Raw genomic sequence first — 25,222 nt, forward strand, 5'->3', positions numbered from 1 at the left:
GCGGCGGCGTGGGCAATGGCTTCAGCCTTCCTCGAGGGTGAAAGAGGTAAGTGGGTCTGACTCTCGGCAGTGGCGGCGGTTTTAGAATGCTCTCCCCCGCTCTGCCGGGGTGCTCCTCCTTTTCTGCGCCTCTGTTGGCGCTCACTGGTCGCAGCCGCGTCACTCAGACGCGCCGCCGCGGTGCCTGCCGGGATTTGGAGTCTCCCGGAGCGGCGGCGCGGAGTCTGATGTCCCTTGACTCTTGGCGGTGGCGGCGGCGTGGGCAATGGCTTCAGCCTTCCTCGAGGGTGAAAGAGGTAAGTGGGTCTGACTCTCGGCAGTGGCGGCGGTTTTAGAATGCTCTCCCCCGCTCTGCCGGGGTGCTCCTCCTTTTCTGCGCCTCTGTTGGCGCTCACTGGTCGCAGCCGCGTCACTCAGACGCGCCGCCGCGGTGCCTGCCGGGATTTGGAGTCTCCCGGAGCGGCGGCGCGGAGTCTGATGTCCCTTGACTCTTGGCGGTGGCGGCGGCGTGGGCAATGGCTTCAGCCTTCCTCGAGGGTGAAAGAGGTAAGTGGGTCTGACTCTCGGCAGTGGCGGCGGTTTTAGAATGCTCTCCCCCGCTCTGCCGGGGTGCTCCTCCTTTTCTGCGCCTCTGTTGGCGCTCACTGGTCGCAGCCGCGTCACTCAGACGCGCCGCCGCGGTGCCTGCCGGGATTTGGAGTCTCCCGGAGCGGCGGCGCGGAGTCTGATGTCCCTTGACTCTTGGCGGTGGCGGCGGCGTGGGCAATGGCTTCAGCCTTCCTCGAGGGTGAAAGAGGTAAGTGGGTCTGACTCTCGGCAGTGGCGGCGGTTTTAGAATGCTCTCCCCCGCTCTGCCGGGGTGCTCCTCCTTTTCTGCGCCTCTGTTGGCGCTCACTGGTCGCAGCCGCGTCACTCAGACGCGCCGCCGCGGTGCCTGCCGGGATTTGGAGTCTCCCGGAGCGGCGGCGCGGAGTCTGATGTCCCTTGACTCTTGGCGGTGGCGGCGGCGTGGGCAATGGCTTCAGCCTTCCTCGAGGGTGAAAGAGGTAAGTGGGTCTGACTCTCGGCAGTGGCGGCGGTTTTAGAATGCTCTCCCCCGCTCTGCCGGGGTGCTCCTCCTTTTCTGCGCCTCTGTTGGCGCTCACTGGTCGCAGCCGCGTCACTCAGACGCGCCGCCGCGGTGCCTGCCGGGATTTGGAGTCTCCCGGAGCGGCGGCGCGGAGTCTGATGTCCCTTGACTCTTGGCGGTGGCGGCGGCGTGGGCAATGGCTTCAGCCTTCCTCGAGGGTGAAAGAGGTAAGTGGGTCTGACTCTCGGCAGTGGCGGCGGTTTTAGAATGCTCTCCTTAAGTTTATTTCCTATTTGTGTCTAAAAATATTGTAAAGAGGCATTCACAGAGTATATGGGGAAGGTCGCAGTTAGTTCAGAACATCTCAAACATTTAGAGTGCGATAGTAGTCCTGCTCGTTGTCATTTCAATGGTGTCCAGTACCAGTCATGTAAAGTTTTAAAAAGACAGGATTTCAGGCACGCCTCACAAGTGTTTTTATCTTGGGCTTCCAGTATGTCTGGCCAGGCATCTTTGTCTATGGTAATATGTAGGTGTGCTTGCCAATTCTCTTAAAGAGCTTTAAGAAGTGGTTCTGAGTGGAGGTGATTAGTTAAAGTGGAATACAGTCCCGACACAACTCCCTTGTGTCGACCCCAAATATGGAGATATTCCAATATCGGCAATGTTTTTAATGTCCAGGGAGGAGAACCAAGACATCTCCTCAGGCAATGCTGTAATTGTAGATGCTCTGGGGCCTAATCCAAGGAAAGGTCACATTCTTCACGAAGAAGATAAAATTGCACTTGTGTTGTTCATGTTGTGAAAAAAAAACATTTTGAAAAATCTTTTAAATACTCCCTTTTAAATAAACCCAGCAAGACTAGCCTGCTGGTTGACATCATGTAAAGAAAGGCAAACTGATAAGCACATGTAAGATGTAAAAGTAAAAATTAGGCCCAGATTGGTCTTAATCTTAAACTACTTCGAGACAATGGGATAACTTACCAGTAAACAGATGGGGAAACTTAATAGGCAGAATCACAGCCTCTTTAAGTGCTTCTTTTGCTCCTTCAAGACCTGCAACATCATTCCACTTTATATTCGGCTTCTCTATAACAATGGCACCTATAAAGAGAAATCAGTTTAACAAGTGCAAAAAAAATAATGTTTGCTTTTCTTTGCAAAGCAATATTTAGCTCAATTGCATTCTATCCCTTCACCTTTGACAATCATTTTTTAAAAGGCTAACTAAAACGAATCCAACTACTACAGGCTTAATTTAAAATGTTACAACAGGTGTACAATTAATCCAAAGGCGGTTGCACAGATCAATAAGATGCCACTGAGGACCCAAAGGCAGAAAAGTACTGAAGTGATGGAGTTAACAATTACATCAGGTTCCACCTCACAAACTATGGAGGGTGTCAGGAAGTTTTTTAATTTACATATTGTTTTCACAGTTTGTAATCGTAAAACCTGCTATTGGCAGCTTTTGGACTGCCAGTACAGATGCATTATTTTAACAATCTCGGTCTCAAATGAACTAGCAAGGAGAAATGTTATATTAAAGCCTTTGCATCGGTTAAGTAACTACAAGAAGCAGACTTTGGCAAAGATATCAACCCAGAATTTCAAATTAATACACAGCTGCACAGTGCAAGTAATTCAGGTTGTGTAAAGGGTGTTTAGTAAAAAATCTCCAATTGATGGAAACACTCTGCCACACCCCAGCATCACCTTTATAGATGAAGCTCTCAGGAGAAACAGGGAATCTCCAAGTGATTTGTTTGACCAGGCAGAGAATTCATTACCAGGTATTGAGTCTCTAGGTCTGACCTGCCAGTGAACTTGGGAAGCTGAAAGTACTTAATAACAATTAAACAAAAAATGGACAAGGATGAGAGATTAAGCCTTAGGTGGATGCAAGAATGATGAAAAATAATGAAGATAAGTTATATCCTTTTGTACGTTTGGGAATGTTAAAGTAACATGGACAAGCGGCACAAAAATATTTTTGTGCCGAGCTTCCCTCTGTTCAAATTCTCAATAATATACATTCTGCCCTTCTGAAACATGCCACACACGAAATTAGGATCAGTATCTAACAGCTGTTACTAGCAATTCTTACCAAACTAAAATGCTGAGGCTTTGTCATGCATTTTTTTTAAACTGAAATACATCATTTATTAGCTAAATGACTCAATGGGGAACCAAGAGATTTTAGTTGCAAGTGGGCCTTCTGCACTTCATAAAAAGTGAGCATGTTCAGGGCAAATCACCATTTGTCTGTGCCTAAACTGAGAAGAAGTTTTCTTAATAACAAACACACTGTACCACTAAATCATCTTTATAGATGAAGCCATACCCAGAAACAATCCAAAGTTACGAGGGAATTGTGTAGTGATTTTATTTGGACTAGGTAGAGAACTCATTAACAGGTATGGACATTCTGTGGGTTTGACCTGCCACTAAACATAAGGAGATGTTAGTACATACTAAGAATTAAACAAACGCACAACAAGGATCGGAAATAAAACCTTAGTTGGAATCAGGACATATTAAAATATCTAAATACCTCACAGCTCTGGTAGTAGAAATTCTTACCACAGGAAAAACGCTGAGATCTGTAATCCATTTATAAAACTGATATACATTGTTTAGTGGCTAAATTACTAAACTGGAAACCTAGAGATCTGGTTTATAATAGGGTCTTCTGCACTTAAGGAAAAATTAAGAAGTTCAGGGCGAATTACCAATGTGATCAAAATTGGGAACTGTCTAAGGTAAATTTCTGTAATGTAAGGATCGAACTATCTATTTCTGTCTCAATTACAAGTCCCCACCCTCTTCTCCCAATCACATCTTGGTTTCTGCATCAGTTCGCAACCAGACCCTGAACACCATAATGATTGGTCTACAGCACCTCATGCTTGAGGTGCTATGTCCACACCACAAATGTTTTACCAAAATCAGAGAGTGCTGCCTTTTGTATGTATGTCTATACTATACCAAACATCTCAAATAAAATAAGTAAAAAGTATCTGTGCATCTTTTTAGTGCAATCGGCTAGCAAGAGTTAAAATGCTGCCACAAGAATAATATGTTTTTCATATTTAGGATATTCCTAAGGGTTTAACCATATGAGCTGCAAAGGCCTTGATAAAGGGAAGAAAAACATCTAAAAAGGATCAACTGAGCTGGTGATGAGAAATGCTTCATTCACCTTCAGAGGAAAACTGTCTTAGAAAATAAAAAACTATTTTGTTAAATTGTACAACATTTGAGGGAACTTTCTACAGTTAGATTTGGCCAACTAAAATACAAGAAGGAAAGAAAATTGTGACTTACACGTAACAATCGGTTTGCAGTTTATAGTGCAGCACCTTCACATGCTTTGCACACTTGAGTGTTTTTCTTCAAAGTAAAGGTTTAGGTTTAGGGGGTGTCGTGATTCCTTCCATGAAACCCACAATACACTCAAACATAGACACCACATCAGATTGCATTTTCTCGTACAAATGACAAGGAAGTGTAGTGATGTGAAGCTGAACAGTCTATCTCTACTGATGTAGTGTAAAGTGTCTTTAGGAGTGAATTAATATAAAAAATGGCATACACTGAGCTCGCAACCGAAGAGGTGGAAAGGCGCGTGTGAATCTAAAGCACTACAATCAAACACAGTTTGCAGCATGTGCTGCTGTTTAGATCGCATGCTTTGCATAGACTGAAAAGCAGTGACCTTCTCACACGAGCTATAGCAGAAGACATTTGCAACTAAGGGACTGATTTAGAGTTTGGTTGACTGAAAATTCCACTGTAAACATCCGTGGTCTGTCCATCAAACTCCTCGTCTGCCTGCCTCATTTAGACATGGATTGACCCTAAGCTTTCAATCGACAGAAGGCTTCCTCTGATGGCCCAACACAGATGGGGCTGTGAAGGAAGGGCATAAGACTGTCTGCCCTACTTAGACGCTGCGAATTCCTTTTTTACTGACAGTCACTCCAACAAAACTTTGGCGATGAAAGGAAAAGAAATAATGTCTCCCCACAGCCTTAGTGTGTGGGTCACTAATTTTTTGTTTTTCAAAAGCAAACTCCCACATTGGGGTGTTAAATGTTTGATAGATGTCCTTCAAAACCAACAACAAATGTAAATGTCATGGTACTTATAGAGCGCACTGACACCAGACGGTCACCTTGCGGTGTCGCCTATTCGGCTTCCTGGCGCAGATACTCATACCACTGTGGAACCCCTCCTGGCTTTCCCTGTGAAGTGTCCACTCCTGGGCACCCCCAGGGTGAAGTCAGGCATCCTTAGCGCTGTTGGGGCCGGTGTGGAGGCTAAGCAAGCTATTGCCCAGAGTTGCAGCGTGGGGCCCGTGATTAGAATAGGCATCGAGGCGAGAATTAACAGGTCCGAGGAAATTGAGCCCGAGACCCCGCCGAGGCGGGAATCGAACCCTGGTCCCTGGCCAGAACTCTGCATCAGGGTCTGCCGCTCTAACCATTGAGCCACACTCCTCCACCAACAGGTGTCCAACCCATTTTTTACATCTGAGAGAACACCCATGATCACGACTCTTGTCAACGTAGCGAGGTGACAGCTGGGCCGGCAGTGGCCTTTAAAATTGGGGGACAGCAGTCCATCAGGAGGGCAGGAGGCAATGTCCTTCACCACCCTGACAGACTGTACTCTGTCCACCAAATCCTAAATCAGGCCAAAAGTTTTAAGGATATTTTGCCCGACTTGAGTTAGATGGGCATCAATATCCACAATATAATGCTTGGTAAAAGGGCAGTTTGGAGATTATGAGGCAGCTTTACATAAATCTGTATGTGGCAGATTGCTTCGGAAAGACACAGTGGCTGCCTTTTAATGAGTGGAATGTGCCCTAGGTTCAAATGCAGAGTGTATTGTGCATTTAGTTTACTTGAATGCACTGGACAATTCATCTAGCATGCCTGCTTGGAAGGAAAAGATTAATTAGCCTGCCTACATCTGTTGTAGCTTTTAGTTTCACATATATTTCACAGTCCGGCCATCGGATGTAGGATGCAGACATCTTACAAGTTGTTTTTCTTTATGGAATTCTTTTTGTCCAAATGATGCAATACATCAAGGCCATTCAGGAGAAACTTTAGGTCCTTGTACCCTTTCTTAGTGCAGTTGGATAAAAGGGTCCTCAACGTTTGCACCTGCTACTCATTAACTCTTCTCAGCGAGGTAATGGAAATCAAGAAGGCCACCTTCCAACAGAAGAAAAACAGATCATGAAGCTCCCTAAAACTTTAAGACTACTATGAGGTTCCATATTAGGGCTGAGGAAGTCCTTGGATGAATGACTTGTAAAGACCTCCTTGAAGGACTTGACCAAAGGAAACCTAAAAGGACAACTGTTCTACGTCTTGTATGCAAACTGCCACTGCAGCTCAATGAAGCTGAACGGAAATGTATGCCAACCATGTCTGGCTTCCAAAGATGCAGCAAAAACCCAGAATACCCTACAATGATGTAGTAAGTGGGTCTATGTTTTCCTAAACAGTAGTTGGCAAGGCATTTTCACTTGGTTCAAGAACAGGCATGTGTGGAGGATGTGTGTGCCTTATATAGGAGTTGCGCACACTTTTCTGGAAGTTTGAAGTGCCCCCAGTTTAAGTCCATCTTCCTGTGATTTGGATGGCTAAGTCGTCTCCAATGCTGCTTGAGAAGGTCTGGTTTTTTTGGCATATTTTCATGTGGATGGATTGACATCTCCAAAAGCAACAAATATGGTTCTCTAGCCCAAGTTGGGACAACCAGAATGAGGGTCATGGGTGTTGCCTCGTTTTTCTCAATGAGACTAGGATCTGGGAAACTGGAGGAAAAGCATACACAAGGATCCCTGACCAATTAATCTAAAATGCAGTGACCCTTGACTGTGGCTAGCTGGAGGTGAATTTTTTTTATTTCGACTCGTCAATGGTGGCAAACAGATCTACCATGATTGTGTCCCATTTTTGGATGAACTTGCAAAGCACTTGGGTAAATTCATCTCCTATTTATGGACTTGTTGATGTGTTCTGCTTAGCAGATGCACAAAATCACTAACTTCCCAGGCAGGTATTCTGCTAAACTGAATGTGACTGTGAATGGTCCAATGCCAGACCTTCTCAGCCAGAATTGACAACTGGGCTGAATGTTGTCAGTTTTGAGGAGTACGGTTTTCCTCAGAACGAGGATGCCTGAGTGACAATTGGATTGCTGTCAGTTCCAGCAAGTTGATCTGTCAACCCTGATGATCATGCGTCCAGGTACCTTGGATTGTCATGTGTTTGATGTGTACCCTTCAACCTGTGACAGAGGTTCCCTTGGAAATGGACATCTGCAGTTGAGGGTCACAAAATGGTCTGACCAGTACCAAATTATTCTGGTTCTACCATTTTAGAAGGCCTAACACTGGGCTCCACCAACACTACATCCTCTCATTGGGATTCTGTTTGGGACTCATCAGGCACTCTTGTAGTGGACATATCTAATTTTGCATGAGGCACACCTACTATGCAGCAAGCCATCATCTGTAACAGTTCCATTACCGTCATTACTGTAATGGGACGTGATGCCTAAGGAGAAGAAGAAAAAAGGGCTGGGTTTGGAGAAATTGGAGATGCTACAATTTCTCGTTGACTTGGAACCCCAAGTTTGTACACCAAACACTGCGCCTTTTGTGTGTGCCAGGCACTGCTGCAAACTGCTGCTTTTTAACAGTCTGCCTTCCATGAATGCAATTTTTAAGACATTGACTGGGGTGTGAGCCCTGGTCAACCAGTAACCCCAATCCTTGTCAGGGTGAGGCACAAGTCAGCCCTAAAATAACCTGTGCTCAACTCTCTGGCACCTTGCAGAGTAGACTCACAGATGGCAGAGTCCAGATGCAAGGTTGCTAGAAGCCGGTTGTGCCTGAGACTTAAGTTCAGGAGGCCCGCCAACTAACCCTTGGAGTCACTCTGGGGTTCTGGGTTTGAAGAGATGCATATGCAGTCCTTCTCAACTAGGCAAGAAGGCAGCAGTCCCTTCAGGTCAGCAGTCCAGCACAGAAAGACCTTCTCCCTGGAACAGTATCCACATGTCCAGAAGTGTATTGAAGATTAGGGGTCGGATGTCCAATATTTATATCCAGTGCCTACTTTGTAGTTAGAGAAGCTTCTAGAAGTTTCTATCGCCCCCACCTCACGAGGTGTAGGGAATCACCTTTCTCCCTGTCCTGATTCCAACTTGTCTGGGGTCACAATAGACTAGTGACTGTCATGTTCAGCCCTCATGAACTGTAATCTTCCCTGTCTGGCCCGCTCCAAAATAGTGTAGTGAACGGCTTTTCCTGATATTTGTTTTTCTCCGTGTCATACCTGCTAATGGTACGTGACCTATTCTGTAGCCGGGTGCATTTTGTCACATCTGGAACCGCTACTAGGCTAGCGGTGCCTCGCTGACTTAGATACACCCCCATGAAGTCGCGGTGGGATTTGATAAGAATTCCGGGTTATTGCACATGGGGACGCATATGTAACCCGCGCCCACTGACCGGACGCTGCACAGTCTCAAGATTTGATCCGAAGAAGTGAATCTTGTTATATTGGGAAACAGGTGAGTTTCCCTTATCAGCATTTCTTTTTTTAATAATCGCACCCGCTCTGTGTGTGGAGGTCACTCTTTGGTGGCATCCCCAAACCACATGCAACTGCCTCCCGAATTCGTTGGTAAACGTTCGAGGAGCTTGTTATCTGGCTGATGTTTAAACACAGAACTGTGAGTACACATGCATGCAGTGCGTTTGTGACAACTGGGCTAAACAAATATTAGCACACTCATGTAGTGCGTTTTTCAGCGTGAAAGTAGTAGAAGAAAATTGGCCACCGCACTTCACAAATTGCTTCTCTGCAGTATTGTATTACTAATGCACACAAAGTGGGTGACATTGAGAAGACAGCACTCAGTGAGGCCTTAACTGAGTGCTGATCCTGGACTAATGAAAAAACTTACCATACCAGGGTTATTATTTTTTATGTTTCTCTCCAAATGTTTGGGGAGAGGGGAAGGGGTAGTGGGTTTGTGGGTGTTGCATTATGCTACTATAAACAAATTTGTGTTGTTCTAGAATCCTTGATTCTGGGTGGTTATAAGACACTCCTGCCTTCATTACTTCAGCCTGCACCAAACACCTCAACAGAAGCATATACACTCATCTCTTGTTTTCCACGTAGATATCGGGCACTACGGACGGGTGGGGTTACACTGGGTGACAGATATGCTTACGAGGTTACGGAACTTGTTCTTCCATATTTAAGGTGCAGCAGCGTACACATAGATGGAATACCACTTCTGAAATATACAAGACCTTCTCCCCAGTGCCCAAGCCTTCTTCCTTGTCCAGTTGAGACACATACACAAGTTAGTGGAAATGGACAGGCGAGTTGGTTCACATCATCTCCGGAAGGCCACACCGTGGGCTCAAGTTAAGTTTTGCGGGGGTCTGAGAGTGACAGGCCCTTTGTGAGTGCTCAGCGAGAGTTTTTGTGATGTGCAAGTGTTGTAGGTGACAGCTCCTCCCCCTTGTTAATTCAGAGTGGCCCATTCTGTTAAACAACTATCTTCCTTTTCTCGCACTATCTGGGAGCAATACACAAGAACCAATTGCCAGCCCAGTGATGTGACACTGCATGAATACTGATTTATCCAAGAACTCATGAAGTTTTCAGAGAATTAAGTCTCTAATGACGTTATTATGTCCAATCTTACATTAAACTCGGCACCTTCAAGGTATAAATACACCCACACTTGTCCAAACAAACACACGGTGGTTTGGAGCAGTTCGACTATCTACTTGCCCGACGCCCTGCTGTAGCAAGTGCCGAAGGAAGCCGACCCTCCAGCACACACACAGAGAGACGCTGTCTTTTCTCTGGCAGAGAAATCCAGCTCCGGTGTTTCCAGACTACCCTTGCGGGTTGCTGGGAAATCAAGCCCTGAGAGTGAGATACAAGACCTACTACATTCTGAAATCAAGGTAAGGAGCGGATCAGACCCTAAGAGAATTCTTGGATTCGATTTTTGGCAAAAAAATACTGGAACTAAGCTACACCTCACTTACTTCTTCCCTTGTACTAGACCTAGGTTAGGTATACCGGGGTAGGCGTATTTTAGAAGCACCAGTTAGGTATTTTCAGTCTTTATTTTATTAATGTATGTATTCTATGTATTTTATGGCTTAGAAACCGTATCATGCGTTTACAATATTTTTTAATACTCTTCGTACTGTACGGTTTGTACTTTACAACAAGTATTCCGATTGCAGCAGTTCATTTCTTATGCTGGAGAAAGAAGACTGTTCAATAAATACATTTTATTGAAAAAGCCCGTCTCTATTTTCTCTGCACCTCTGGTGAAACGAAGCATGCACGATTGACTGAGTGAAATAACTATCTATTGTTTCCTCGACTCTAGAGATACATTTCTTATTCTTGGGAAACAAAGTTGTCATGTTTATGCGGTTGACAGAGACTAATCCCTTCTTGTGAATTGGAGAAAGTTTCTAGTGACCTCTAAGCTAGCTGGCACTCACAATTAAGTCTAGTATATTCGATAGAGACCTAGTAGACCTCAGTCCTACGTCAAATCTATAGGATATACTATTCCAATGCGCAGATCCTATTGGGAATATAGGAACTACACTACAGTGTCTGACGGCAGATAAAGTGTTTCCTGATGGATTGGATAACCATAGAACAGGGAAACGCATTTGAAAACAATAACGGCGAGGGTAGAGTGGACTGCGCACTGAAGGGAAACTGAAGTACTGTTTCGAATACACCTCCAAACACAATGGCGGGAAAAAAACAACCTAACAATGGAGTCGGTGCCCATGCACACTTGCACCGAAAGGAGGAGTCTCCTTACCTTGTGACTGGAAAGACTTCTTCGAAGAAAAGCAACTTGCAAACATCTAGATGGCAGGAGTATGCAAAGCATGTGTATCTACAGCACACATGTCTCCAACGCACGGACGACTGACAATTTGTTTGCCAACGGGTACAGCTCCCCCGATAGAAGATTGTGTCACTTGGGGTATAATCTTCGCTGCCATATATACCAGAACACATGGTACCCCTTTAATATCAGTCATACCAAATGTAATTAAACTGATTCAGAACGAGTAAGGGGTAGAGCCTGCCTCAGATATGGGGATGAAACTGATGGCCAATTTTGCCCAGGTATCAGCCGTTATGTTGAGTAACATAAAAGGGGAGGTAACAGCAGTGGCTTAACGCCAAGGCCTCCGGGAATTAACACCGGCACAGAAAGAGCGAGAATTGCCTAAGATTATCGAAGATACACATGCTTAGCTTGGTAGAGATAATCTGGGAACCAGACCTGGTAAATTAATAGTTTAGAGCTATTCCGAAAAGGATCACTCTAAGCAAGCACCCGATTCTTCAAAGAAGAAATGGGATAATAAACAAAAAGTAAACATAACGAAACAGTCACAGGGTGGGTCTCCTCAACAGGAACACACTGAAAGAAAATACAATATGAGAAACCGTGACAATATTAGACAACCTAACAGGTATCAGGATACCGATACATGTTTATCTTGTTCCTTTCAGGAGACATCCGAAAAGCGATCAGAGAGAGATGGGCGGTCACTGTACAGATCGGAAGAGCAAGTCAAGCTGAAAAGGGAGACACATAGCACTTCGGACTACATCATTAAACAGGAAGACAAACAAAAGACTTCAAAACCTCAATTTAAAAAGAAGAAGGTAGTGGGGATTAAAATTAGAAATGCCCTGGCTACTGAGGACTCTGCTTCTGAATGGGTAATAGGAAGTGACGATGCTGGACAGAACAGCAGAAGTCACAAGAACACGCCAGAACCTGATGAATTATCAGTGGGTAGTAGCACTGAATGAGCATATCATGGTGGAAACACCTGATACAAGGGTAAGTGTCCCACATCGTTTATACGAAATAACGCTCCACGTGGAAGGGGACATACCCAGGCAAGTAAGGGGTCGGTCTCTTTTGGGAGAACCTGACCTATGGTTGCAACATTCTTTTGGCCGAAAAGGATTGGCCACCTGAGTTCATAATGGATTTCCAAATGGGAAAATAAGTAATTTGACCGGCTTTCTCCAACCTTGTACCGGAATCAGTTAAAAAACAAGTCATACACGCAGGAGTGGGCGTTAGCACTAGCTCCTGCACTTTACTGCAATCATGTTGGTTGGGATGATGAGTCACCTCATTAAGAGATCCCATTAAAATAAATTCCTCAACCACAGAGACAATACCCAATAAAGCATGAGGCAAAGAAACAAGTCGGGGAGATCTAAGATTAACTTGAATACCAGGGTGTGATAGAAAATTGCACCTCACCCATGAATAATCCAGTGTTTCCTGTAAACTCGATAAACTCGATAATTCATATTGTCTAGATCATAAGCATTTAAAGGCATCCACACCCACATTTGCCGTACAAAATGGACACAGTGACGTGCTTAAGAATAACATTGTGCGGACAAAATACAAAACAACACTAGCCATCTCAAATGGATTTGTCTGCCAAAATATAGCGCATGGGAGCAGATATCCGACAGCATTCTCAGCGCTAGGCTCTTAATACCAATTTTGTCGATTACCCTAGGGATATAAGAATAGCCCCCGGTTGTTTTCAGCCAGGGTAACAGTTACTTTTGAGGAGGAGGCAGTGTCCTATGTAGATGACATCTATCTGACGATGAATTAATGGAATACTTGTCTAGGGTGAACCAAATAATGTTTGGGTTCGCCCACCTGGGATACAAATGTAATTTAAAATAAAATCTAAAATTTCCCACCTCAGGATCCTATATTTAGCGGTCTGACATCTTGTGATGGGTGTCCAGTTTGTGACTAAGACGGGGTCCTTCAATCTATCCCATCCGGTAATGGGGTTGGATCGTCCCTTGGACACACTCCTCTACACTAGCAGCACTCTTCAGGGGTGGAGTAAGAGACACCTGCCAGTTTCCCCTTCATCTGTAAGACTTAAACAACTACCCAGTGTGATTCCAATAATTTGAGGGTAACAACTGGAGAGGCGTGTAACTTTTTAGAGGAGGTGTGGGGCGTCTCTTTATAGACCCAAGTCAAGGACGGCTTAGCTTCTGACATACTGTTAGCTTGGGGTCCATGAAGGTACAGGCACTGCATGCTGATGTTGTGGTTTATGCTCACTATAATCTTTGAAGAAGTCTGTGAAAACTGAGGAGAATCTCCAGCCCCAGGTCAGTAAGGTACAGAAAAATAGGAACCGACATGCACACAGGGTTGCGCTATATTATATTATATGTACAGCGAGATTTAGTGTGAGGGGATAGGACTATGTCCCTAGCAAAAACCATGCAGAAGGTGAGACGGATCCCGAGGGATAAATTACTAACAGAGAAAAGGGAAAGGAGACCAGAAGAAAGTCAAAGTAAGTTCCGGATGGTGACACCTTACTCAGCAGAAGCCAACTATCTTAAAGAAAATGCTCAGGAAGAACTGGCATATTCTCAAAACAGACCGTGTCATCAAGGATGATATCCCAAATCTACCCTTGGTAACATTTAGAAAATCTAGATTGCTTCGAGATAGGCTAGTGAGAAGTCATTTAGAGAAACCACAACAGCAGATCAAAACCTTAAAAGAAATGAAAGGCTTCTTTCCTTGCGGCAGGTGTAAGGCCTGTGCCCATAGCAAGAGGGTTTTTACATAAACAATACCAGGCGTACATAAGACCAGAGAAATCATGAAGTTCATAACCTGTAGTACTCCTTATGCGGTGTACTGCCTAGTGTGCCCATGTGGGCTGCGCTATATAGGCAGTACTATTTACCAACAAAAAATCAAAATATTGGAACATTTGAGAGCCATAGACAAAAGAAGATCCATCTTATCCAGTGGCACGTCACTTTGCAGAAGTTCATCAGAGTGATAGAAATAGGCTACAATATTTTGGCTTAGATTACGTTCCTGCTAACCCAAGAGGAGGAGACAGGTTACCCAAACTCAGACGTCTTGAGTCAAGGTACATTATAGATCTTTTAACAAAATCTCCGAGAGGAATGAACAGTGGGGAAGAGCTAGCTGTGCATTTGGGGCCTTGATTCATTTGGAAGATGTTTTAACATGTATATGTAACACCATCAAATGTAGCAATGAACTGTAGTAGGTGAACAATATGACAGAATTCTTATTGATCTTAGTTTCAGTTTTGGTTGAAATTTTGTTGAGGTTTTTGAGGGGTTAAAAAATACAGCAGTGATAATGTGATGAAATGAAACCTCCAAGGGTAATCTTAGCTATGTATATAAAGTATGCTATAGAAATTTAGCTGAGCGATAAGATTCATGCTTAGAGGAAACATGAGGAAGGGACATTAGCCGATCCACGGCTTTATAAAAAAGCAATAGTATAAAATATACTATATAACATGTGAAGTAGTGAGGAAGAATGCCGATTGTTGGCAGTGGTTATCAACTGCAGGAGTGGAGTTGCATGGAAGCGCCTGGAAGTGCCTACCCCCTTGGGGATATTCATAAGGTGAGGAATGTGCAGTGAAAACGTATCCATCAGAAAGACAAGATACGTAGGACGCGAGTATATATATATATATATATATATATATATATATATATATATATATTGTTTTAAACTTTCCCCAACCATCTTCCATTCTGTTACAAGGCCCCTCTTGTAGTTTTTATTGAACATTTAAATCTTTGCATAACAGTACCACAAATGCCTATTTAATAAACAAATAAAGCAAATGCTGGTCCATTGTTCACTCCTAACTGAAGACATCAACAACGCTGCAAATAAGGAGTGCTGTCATTTTTCCAACTGCTGGTCTGATTAGTTAAATACTTGCATCAAACTTTGAGAAATACCGCTCAGTAGCTGCTGTAGAAATTACAGCAACCCTAGCACACCAAACCACATTCCAAGCTGGCTTGCCACTTTTAACACAAAATTGATACCTTTAATACACATGAATAAAGTACACAGATGCATTAACAAATTTGGTTGTTTTGCCTGGAGAGAAATATGAACGGTGGCTACCTTGAAGTTGATTCTTTAATTTCTTCTTTTCAGGGTCACCAGACTCTCCTTCTCCATCACTGTCATTTCTAATTAAACAGGAACACAAGTTATATTATGATTTACACAACAAATATTGCGGATTCTATGCTATACAATTTCCAGGGACCAAACAAAAGGTACTACTGCTTAATTTAAAATGGTGTAGTTAATTATGAACTTCAGAGATCCTTCCCTTCAGAGGTCAATTGATTGTTTAAGTCAAAGCGAGGTTAAAATGAAAGGCCCCACAGAGTGTCGCATCTTACAGTGAGCTGTTGAATACGATGACACCTACATTTTGCATGTCTACAATCATCACAAAGGCAAAAATCGTGTGCAAGCATATGCCACCATTCCCCAACAAAAAACGTAGGGCCTTCAAAATAAACAAGACAAATAGAATCCCAACAGCAGTACAAAAGGTGAAAACCAATGAACCCAGAAACACATCAAGTAACAAGACATTGGTCCGTTTCCAAGGAAAAATAAGCCCAGGCATGGTCAAGGTGTTTGACTTGAAGATGTTGAAAAGTATCAGCATGAGTCTCACAAAAAGTGGGATTTACATCTTTTTCTTTGTCAGATAGCAATGTACCATGGTTTGATTGAATCTGAAGTTTGTGACTAATGATCAGAAATTGGCAAGTAAACAAAAAATATGTTCAATTTTCACATCACCAATAAAAAGGAAACTATATCTTCCCTAAACTCACCTAAGAGGACGTAACTTTAGGAACTGCACCTCAATCCTTGGAAGTTAACGTCAGGATTTTTCCGTATGTTACAATAAAAAGTTTATAAAGTCAACCTATTCTAATTTGTCAGACAACTATGATCCATTTTTACCTCTTGTATCTATAGCCATGTGGTGCACCCTGTGAACCACGAAATTTGAAGGACAATGTGGTGTATCCTCCACTGAGCTATGTGCAGAGATATTCTTGTTTAAAGTACAATGCCAACAAAGGACAGCTACAAAGAATGCAAAGCTCTTCCATGTTTTTTTACTTTTCCATTCCCATTTCTACCCCATTCCATTCCAATAGGACCCTTTCCTTGTTTATCATCAATATTCCACACCTTTCATCTTTTGGTTTAATATATTTCTTTCTTTATACATAGGGTTTGATATTTGCTTTTCACATGCCCTGAAGGCTTTGGCTGCAGGGGCGGGTTTTAAACAAACATTAAAAACTTTCTTCCACCACCACAAGTGTAGCGTGATTCTTATTCTGGCTACTCAGAAGAGGAGCGTTTGCTTAACTTTGGGCTATTTATTTGTAATTAGTTAAACAATTAAAAGTAAGCTATAGCCTATTTGGAAAATAAACTCAGAAATTCACGTGAAAAAACTGTTGAAGTGAAACTCAGGGCCTAATTTAGAGCACGGCTGATGGGTTAGTCTGCCACAGACGTGACTGATAATCTGCATGGATGTCATTTGAGGATAGTCAGGGGTCTCAACTGTGACCTTTAGCTTTCTCCCTGCTACTCCTGGCACTTCCTTGGCGGTCCCTGGCCTCAGAGGGGGCAAAATGTCATCCATGATATTCTGGTATTACAAGGACATTGGATAGAATACAGTTGTAATACAGCAGATAGGATAGTCATCACATTTGTGATGGAGTAACCCATCCATCAAACTCTAAATTCAGCCCTAAGTTTCCACTGCAAAATGTTAAAATATGAGTGCCTGATTAAGATCTTGGGTTTTATATTTTGGCAGACTAGATATTCGTCACCGCTGTGACGGAGGAACCCATCCACCAAGATCTAACTCTGGCCCCAAGTCATCATTTATGGTATGCTGTGACATTACACGCACAAGTGTCATGCACTACTCACAATCTGGCTTTTTTCCTTAGACAGTGTGTGTTCACTATCCATGATGTTTGTTACTATTGTAATGTCTTAAATTCTTGGAATGTTCTTGCAGGAAACGTATCCACCCCAACATCACACAGGTGAACCACCTTAAAAACAGGTACAGCTCACACCACCTTCCAAATTGAGCCAGGCTGCATTAACTGCAGCCATGCCACCTCCTGTCAAAGTACCTACGCCTAACAATGTACAGGTAATGGATCACCATGACCCATAAAAACCCAAGGGTTGTGGTCAGATGGTATGTCAAACTCAGAATTCAGGCTGCAGTATTAATAGTGCAGTTGTGGTGCACTATTGGCCTCACACTATTTTTGTCTTCAGAGTTTTGCCAGTATCTTTTTATTTAATTTGTTTATAAGCTGTTTAGTCATTGTATTTTTTGCTTATTCTAACTTTTTGGTTTTGGGCTCACCACTTTACTTTGCCCTTCTCTTCCCAAGAGCTCCTTTGAGACAGACAACAAATTCATAAAAAATGACACTCGCAGGTTTTTTTTGAAGGACCACGCAGAAATACAAGTAGGCTTAAAAAATGTACTTTCAAGTAACTTTTCAATCCATTCTTTCTTTTTTCTGTATTTAATACCATCCTGCTCATCTCCAATGCATAGTTCTGTTTGTCTTCATTTATGTACCACCATGGTTGGATGCACACACGTCTTCAGCCCCATCGCTGTGCAATCTTCATGCATCAAACCCCCATTGCCTGAGTGCCTGGCCCTGCACCATTCCATCCTTGTGGTCAATACAGGTTAGCACGGAGTCTGGCTGTGCACAGGAGTGGTTGGCCACAGGCCCTGACCTGCTGCTAGGGCTGAGCCTAATCGGTAGTGCATCCAATCTTAGCTGTGCAGTGTCTTCAGTCCGGCCTCAGCGTAGATGTCCATATGTCGAACACTCACTGTATATCCAAATTCAAACAAAGGTTTCCACAAACTTGCAAATTCCAGCTGATGAAAAACAAATAAATTAAAGCTTTTCATCAACCAATCTCATCTCTAAACAACCAAATCCGATTGCCGAACACATGAGCTACACAAACCAAGCATCTTGGGCCCCCCTCCGTTACCCATGCCCCGCTTTCTCTTGATGTCAGCTCCCCAGCACAATCCTCTCTGAGCTTGTCCGTGTCAGACTATTCTGGTGCCTCTTTACCTTCTGCAGCTCTATCAGCTCACACTCTTTTCCTGCACCTCACTAGGCTCACTCTCTCTCGCTCACTCTCGATCTCTCTCTCTCTCTCCCTTGGTAGGCTCTCAGTCTTTTTGTCTCACATTTTTTTTTTACTCTCTCTCTCTCTCTCTGCCCCTCCCTTGACTCGCACTCTATATGTCCCTCCATCAGCTAACTCCTTGAGCCTCCCTCAGCTCACATTGTCTATCTGTGACTCCTTCGGCTCCCACGGTCGATGCACCTCTGACAGGTCTGTCCAGAAGGTGGCGAATCGAGCTATGACTCATCAACGTCACAACTTACAACAACTAAAACAAGCATTAGAAATGCAATCGGGCTCGGATTTATTTGAGTTTGAGCTAATGGCATTGTAAATGCCAATGTGTTGGTGGAGTTCTTCTGGCTCACTAGAAGTTGTGTTTTGAGTCTATCTGACCTAGATATCTCTTAATCATATTCATTAAAGAGGCCTTGCTTTGTGGCGATGTCATTAATCACATATTTGAGCATTTGTTGAGTTATTTCATGTAAGATGCTTTATTTTAGTGCATTAAAGGGCAGTATTGAACAAATGTCACATTCATCTTTTATTGTCAAAGTCTTCTCTTGGAGCATCAGCCTACCTTCAAAGAGGTTTTACTGAGCCCAGTTTCACAGGAGCAGGTGGTTTATTCCTGGATTGGAGTTACAAATAGGTCAGCAGAGATGATCTTTCTGTGTATTTGGGGCCGTCTGGCAGGATCTAAACACTTCTATGACTACGCTCACCCAACGGATGGTAACTTCCTTTGGGTGTCCCCTGCCACAGGGCAACCTTCGGGCTGTTGGTCAGGATAGGCATGCCCGTGAGATGACTGCTTCGTGTGTAGAGGTACAGTGGGGCTCCGGGTCAGACATCTGCTGGGCAGTTACTTGAGCATCTCTTGCAACCATTATACTACACTGCAAGTGTGGACTACTCTAACATCGGAATGTGATGCTTGGATACCCTTGAAAGTACGAGAAGAATAATGCATCTCATCAGTAAAAATAAAATACTCCAAACGACAGAGGCAAAAGTATTGGTATATTAGATGTGATTTTAGTCAAATACAAGAATAGTGCTTGGGTGTGATTGTGGAGTTTCTATCTTTATCTAGAATCCTACCACTGGTCTATTGGCAGCAGCAGCAACAATTGTTACAGATTAAGTAAAACAGGATTATAAAGGCACCTTATCAGAGGCGTCTAAAAACCTACGCGGGAAGAGAAAATTCTGAGGGACTTAGACAAAATAATGAAAGTTTCTAAGACAACTTGGGTAAGAGTCAGTTATCAGTACAGGACATCTGCTCATTGAAAAGTGTCAGGCAGCAGCAAGCGCACAGCTGGAAATGGTGCTGTGGGATGGAAAGTGGGCTGAGATGGAGAGAGAGTGGCCATAGCTCAGGCAAGGCAAGAAGGACAAGTTTACAGCTGACAGAGAGGGGAAAAGAAATGAACTTTCTCAGAAGCAGTAAAAAGGATAAAAACATGAAGATACAGTGCCTTCAATCTCTGGAGCCAGAGCCAATCATAAAACCCCTATTTTTCACAGGGTTCACAACTCCACAAATAAAACCCATCGACGGCGAACATGAGATTCCCCCGTGATCATGGTCTGCGCTGCTACGTAACTGAGCGAGGTAGAATCTCGTTCATTACCTCACAGGTCGTAACAATGTTTTTTTTAATTCAAATTTCACTGAAATGTCATGGAATGACAACTCGATTGGGGAAGATAACGTTTGGGAATATGTCAAAGATGCAAAAGCTTTGCTTCAAAACAAATGAAATGTACAGTGGCTGTTTTCAACTAATACGTCATAAAAGCTGCCCTTCGGACACTCAAACTCTAGCATTTAACACTTGCTTTTAAGAGGTACAAAGTGCACCACAAACTGGTGGCACACTTTCAGTGCGCCTCTTAAAGGCAGCCCTCTGGGAGGGAGGAAGGGGAAGGGAAGGGTGGTCTATGAATCCCCCCTAAACAACCCCTTGCAGTGAGTGTAGTCTTTCAATGCACGTGCCTGCAAGGGTACCTCTAATCCCCCTTAAAAGTGCAGATGGGTTGACACTTGCATAGTGAAATACAGAGCAGGTTTTAAACATTTGCTCTGTATTTCACGTGTATTGGCTGTCCCAGGACAGCGCGAGTTCACGGCTGCCCTGGGGCAGTTCATTCATTCTAATAAAGCACTCTCTGCGCAACATTTGACAGGTGCACTGTAAGGGCACTCTATCTATAATGCAGCCTCTGATGTCACTGGTCAGCATAGACCCAGCACCACAGAACCAAAATATAGCCGGACCTTCCTGGATCGTGTTTCTTTCAGGAGACACAGAGGTCTTCGCTCACAGACCTCAACTCTCCGGAAGAGACGGCCTAGGTATACCCACGGGCTTATTTACAAGCCCCTTGCGCCACTTTTCCCAAAAAGTGACGCAAAAGTGGCGCAGGGAGCTTGTAAATCTGCCTCTATGTGTTTGTAGACTCACTACCACTGTGGCGTGGCGTTGTCGCAAGACAACGCTGTACAGAAACGCAGGCTGTGTCCCTAATGTGTTCTTGGGTAAAGTAGCTGGTGCTCGTATAAAGCGCTACAATACCTACGGGTCGAATCAGCGCTATAGAAAACTGCAAATAAAAACTGCAAAAACAAAACAAAACGCAGAGACATCTGACTTTTTTTTTCCAACATAGAGACATCTGATTTGACAGAGATAGTCGTTCATTGGACCTGGAAACTTGAGTTGTCTGACGCGGGATTCGTCGTCAGTAGCGCACCGGTCCGTTATTGTTTTCCAGGCGCTGAGACCTCTGGCATCCCTTATCAGCCGCATCGACATGTGCTGGTTTTGTAACTGGGTGTTGGCTTGAAGCCATCAGCCCGGGAGACGCGGAACCATCATGGCGCCCTTTTAACCCTGACAGCACAGTTCAAGTATGCGCCTCTTGTTGACATTTTTCTTTCAGTTTAGAGAGCAGCTAATTGCGCGGAATGGAGCTGTCATTATGCCGTGTATAACATTTCTGTTTTCGATTGGCCGCCGCATGCCAACGCTTGTGCTGGCAGAGCCCCGCACCGCAGAGGAATGTTTCAATTCTGTACAGACAACGCAGGAATGTGTACCCCGCTGTAGATCTGCAGGCTTCGATTTGTGGTTAAAAAAAAAAAGTACTCCTGTATATTTACTCCTGTGTTTGTAGGAGATTGAAATTCTCAGAGGGTAGCGGGGCGCTTGTGGGAAGATTTCACGTGTATTTTTATATAGCGCTTCCTACTCGTGACCAGGCGTTGAAGGTTGTCATGTCGTGGTTTCCAGGAGTACTTCTGGAATTCTTTTGCAAATGCTTCGCTTTTCTTTGTCGAAGGAGTATCGCGGGCATTTTAGAAATGTCCGAACACTTTGCAAAGAGAAGGGAACCCGCTTCCTCGAGATCACCATACAGTGTGGGGTAGTCAGTCATTCCTTGTTGTGTTCTACATACTAATTTACTCCTGTCCTTGAAAGAAGTAAAACTCAAATTGTATGGGGCACGGGGCGGTGCTGTTCGAATACTGCCATGTTCACTTACTTTGCAAGACATACTCACTCTGACTGACACGCCCATTCCCCTGCAGGTAACATATGCTTTTGTGTAACAACCCCCCCCCAATACTGGTGTAATGACACGTGTGGGTACATTGCTTGTGAGGGGGAATCTGAAGAGAGTGTCCATGGCACGCGAGCTGTGTGATAGGCATGTATCTCCACAGACTTAAATTCAACCTTGTATTATTAATATATAAATAATGTGTCGATGTGATTTTATCAATGAAACACAGACTATCCGATAGCCTATATATTACTTGTGACTCAACTTGCACTGGGCATCGCATCGCATTTTAAATGATTGAAGGTTCTTGCTGCAACAGAGAGGTATGCGCCTACCTATAGTAGAAAATGGTATTCGGCTCAACATCCTGTGATTCTGGGCAAATCACTTAATCTCCCCTTACCCCGCCCCCCCCACACACACTGCAACTTTAACATATCATGTGTCATTGTACAGGGCGTGGTGTTCAGCTCAATGTACTCTTCTTATCGACCTCATAAGGATGAAAGGCAGGGTGAATTCACGCAGATTCAGCCTGCGACCCTGGGTTCCAACACAGACCCCCGAGGTGCATGCGTGAGGCCGCGGACCCATCACACCAGTGAAATGCAAGTACCTCTCTCATACGTTCAGTAGTCATGGGCGTGTTTCACTTCTAGACACTCCAGCAGAATAGTGAGCAGGGAAAACTGTACGAAAAGCATGAGCTGTAACCTGCAGGTGTGAGTATTCGTTCTCTCTGATCCGTCACACCCGGCCTATCCCAAATGGAAGGGGTTCACCCCCAGATCGAAGTGCAGGTGTTGGATATACTAAACACATATTCTATGCACATGTTAACTTTAGGGGTGCCCGATAAAAATTATATGGGAAGTGTCACCTTGCAGTGGTGCAGTGCACATGCCTACGCCAAGAAGCACTGGCATACCTTGTACACCACACACTTCATTTATGTTGGTATTTATGGCCGACCTCGGACTCTTTTTGGTGTGCAGACCTTGAACCAGTCTTGCGTCGTTATTCGAATTGCAATTTTCAATCTAGTCTGCTCTTTTTTTATCTCTATGTTTTTTGCAGTTTTATATAGCGCGAACTCGACCCAAAGGTATTGGGGCGCTTACACGTTCATTTTTGGATGCACGGGGAGAGGAAGTGATTTTCCCAGAATCACAGGCTGGTGAGCCGTTGCCGCCGAGACTCGAACCTGGTTTCCCAGCTCCTTTTCGGACCGCGAGGGGTCACCCTCAGCTCGGGGGAGCTCCTCGTGTGATCTTGAGCACAGTGGAGCTGTGGCTTGGTTGCCCCCGCACACTCCGTCGTGTGGCGGGCCTCGCGCTCCATACCAAGGGTGGCGCGTGGTTCTGAGTATATTTAGCCTGGAGGTGTGAGGTTCTCGTGTTAATCCTCGGGTGTGAGACCTGCTCTCGGTTACCCAGCCCTTTCAGCGCCTCCGGAGAGCAGACATCCATCTGTGTGCACAGAAGGGGCCTCTCTTCGGCCTTCCCGGCTGCTCTGCCTAATGGAGAAAACCCTCTGGGCCGGCGGGCGTGGTGTCTGGCTGGCCGGGCACGGTATGTGGACCCGGCTGGGCAAAGCAGGCTACTCCTGCCAGGCGTGGCCGGGGGCACAAGCGAGGTGTTTGTGTACATCCAGCCTTCCGAGTGTACACACGCCTCATTGTGTCGACATTGAGGTAAGTAGGCCTCAGTCCTAATAAATGGGCGCAGACAAGTGACATAGCACGGTGAAAGCACAATGAGGCATCTTGTTAATAGCAAATATTTAAAATTTGCGCTTAGAAGGTTTTTTTACGCTACACAGCCATCAAGGCACTTTACAGCAAAAAAATATAAAAATTAACAAACCTTGATCCAGCCCATAAGAGCCGGCAGACGTCCCCCTGCTGACCTCTCCAGCGGATCACGACATTACACCCATCCGTGGATGGGTGGTAACAGGGGAAACAAACGCTTCTCTCATCCTCGCTCACACATCCACGTCGCCTTCACTTCCTCGAACAGCAACTTCGAGCTTGTTCGCCACAGCGCCATCTAGTGACCGCATAGCCGAACAGTAAGGCTGAATGGTGAACGCGCCCGGCCATCTGGATTCACTTACGGAGGCACCCTGACAGCTCCTAATTATAATTAATGTACTTCTTTGCGCGAGCACCAACAAAATATGCCCAAAATGGCGGAACAAAACTACATTTACCCTATCACTTCAAGCCTATTAAAACGACAACACAACGAAGACGAATCACTGGCCAGATGACAGAACACGCTAAGGAATGTGTGGAATTTCTCTCGGCCAAAGCCCTAGGAGATACTTCTTTTTTTTCTCCTTTAACATTAGTTCTCTAACTCCTCCCACTTACAGTGGGGAGGAGTCCGAGCCCTAAAAACTAGACAAAGATGCAAGGGCAATGTAAAATGCTTCTATGTCAGAGAGGATACACACCCTTTATCATCTGTTGAAGCTGGTGGTCCTTCCTTTATTGGCTTGGATTGGTTCTTTTCTTGTTTTTTCAGATATTCTTTAAGTTTTTCTGCTCTATCCAGGTATTCTGTACACTTGCTTCTGATGCTGTGTTTTGCTTTATCACCTTGTGCTTCATCTAAAGAAGGAAAACGAGAACACATGCATATGAAGTATTAGAAATTCTCAATAAAAATATTAAAGTACAACAATGATTTTCACAAATGGATAACTTCTGTGAATATATTAGGCTTTTCAAGCCCCATGGTTAACATTGAATAATTCACTGTAAGCATCAGTCACTACAGAGAAGAAAACAAGTTACTTACCTGTAACTTTGGTTCCCCAGTATTGGTAACTTTCATAGATTCCCATGCTTTGTATCATTCCCCCCGTCGTTGGAATGGGAGCCTCGGTGAATAAAAAATACCATAGCAGTAAGTACAAAAGAGAAAACTAGGCCTAGGCCACATCTCATTTTGTAGCTTATCCACCTCTTTTTGTAAAAGAGACCAACATTTATGCAACAACCAATCAGAATAGCCTCACCCCATAGAACCCTCCTGAGAGAGCCTCAGATTTTCATAGCTGTTGTGTAACCGCAACTATCTCAGTATAAAAAAAGGCCGAGCTTTCCCAGGGGAGGAGGGTGGGCGCATGGGAATCTATGAAAGTTACCAATACTGGGGAACCAAAGTTACAGGTAAGAAACTTGTTTTCTTGCCCCAGTATTGGAACATTCATAGATTCCCATGCTTTGTATCAGAGTAGCTCGCAGTAAGTCATAAAAGCACATTTTGTTACATGAATATCCTTACATGTAAACATAGTTATCCTCATAGGAAACAAATCATAAAAATGTTACCACAGAGA

At 44.2% G+C, this 25,222-nt stretch overlaps 1 protein-coding gene across 1 annotated transcript in view; it reads right to left on the reverse strand.

Annotated features, from left to right (window-relative positions):
- VPS4B (vacuolar protein sorting 4 homolog B) overlaps positions 1 to 25,222 on the reverse strand; it is a 203,550-nt gene that overhangs the window by 105,462 nt on the left and 72,866 nt on the right. Inside the window, exons 3-5 of the mRNA XM_078687802.1 lie at positions 24,332 to 24,488; positions 15,173 to 15,240; positions 2,057 to 2,176 (exon numbers count right to left, since the gene is read on the reverse strand). Of these exons, the coding sequence (XP_078543928.1) occupies positions 2,057 to 2,176; positions 15,173 to 15,240; positions 24,332 to 24,488 (345 nt within the window). The remainder of the gene's footprint in view (positions 1 to 2,056; positions 2,177 to 15,172; positions 15,241 to 24,331; positions 24,489 to 25,222) is intronic.

The sequence above is a fragment of the Lissotriton helveticus genome, chromosome 4_1 (genome assembly GCF_964261635.1).
Source record: "Lissotriton helveticus chromosome 4_1, aLisHel1.1, whole genome shotgun sequence".
In the NCBI taxonomy this organism is placed as follows: Eukaryota; Metazoa; Chordata; class Amphibia; order Caudata; family Salamandridae; genus Lissotriton; species Lissotriton helveticus.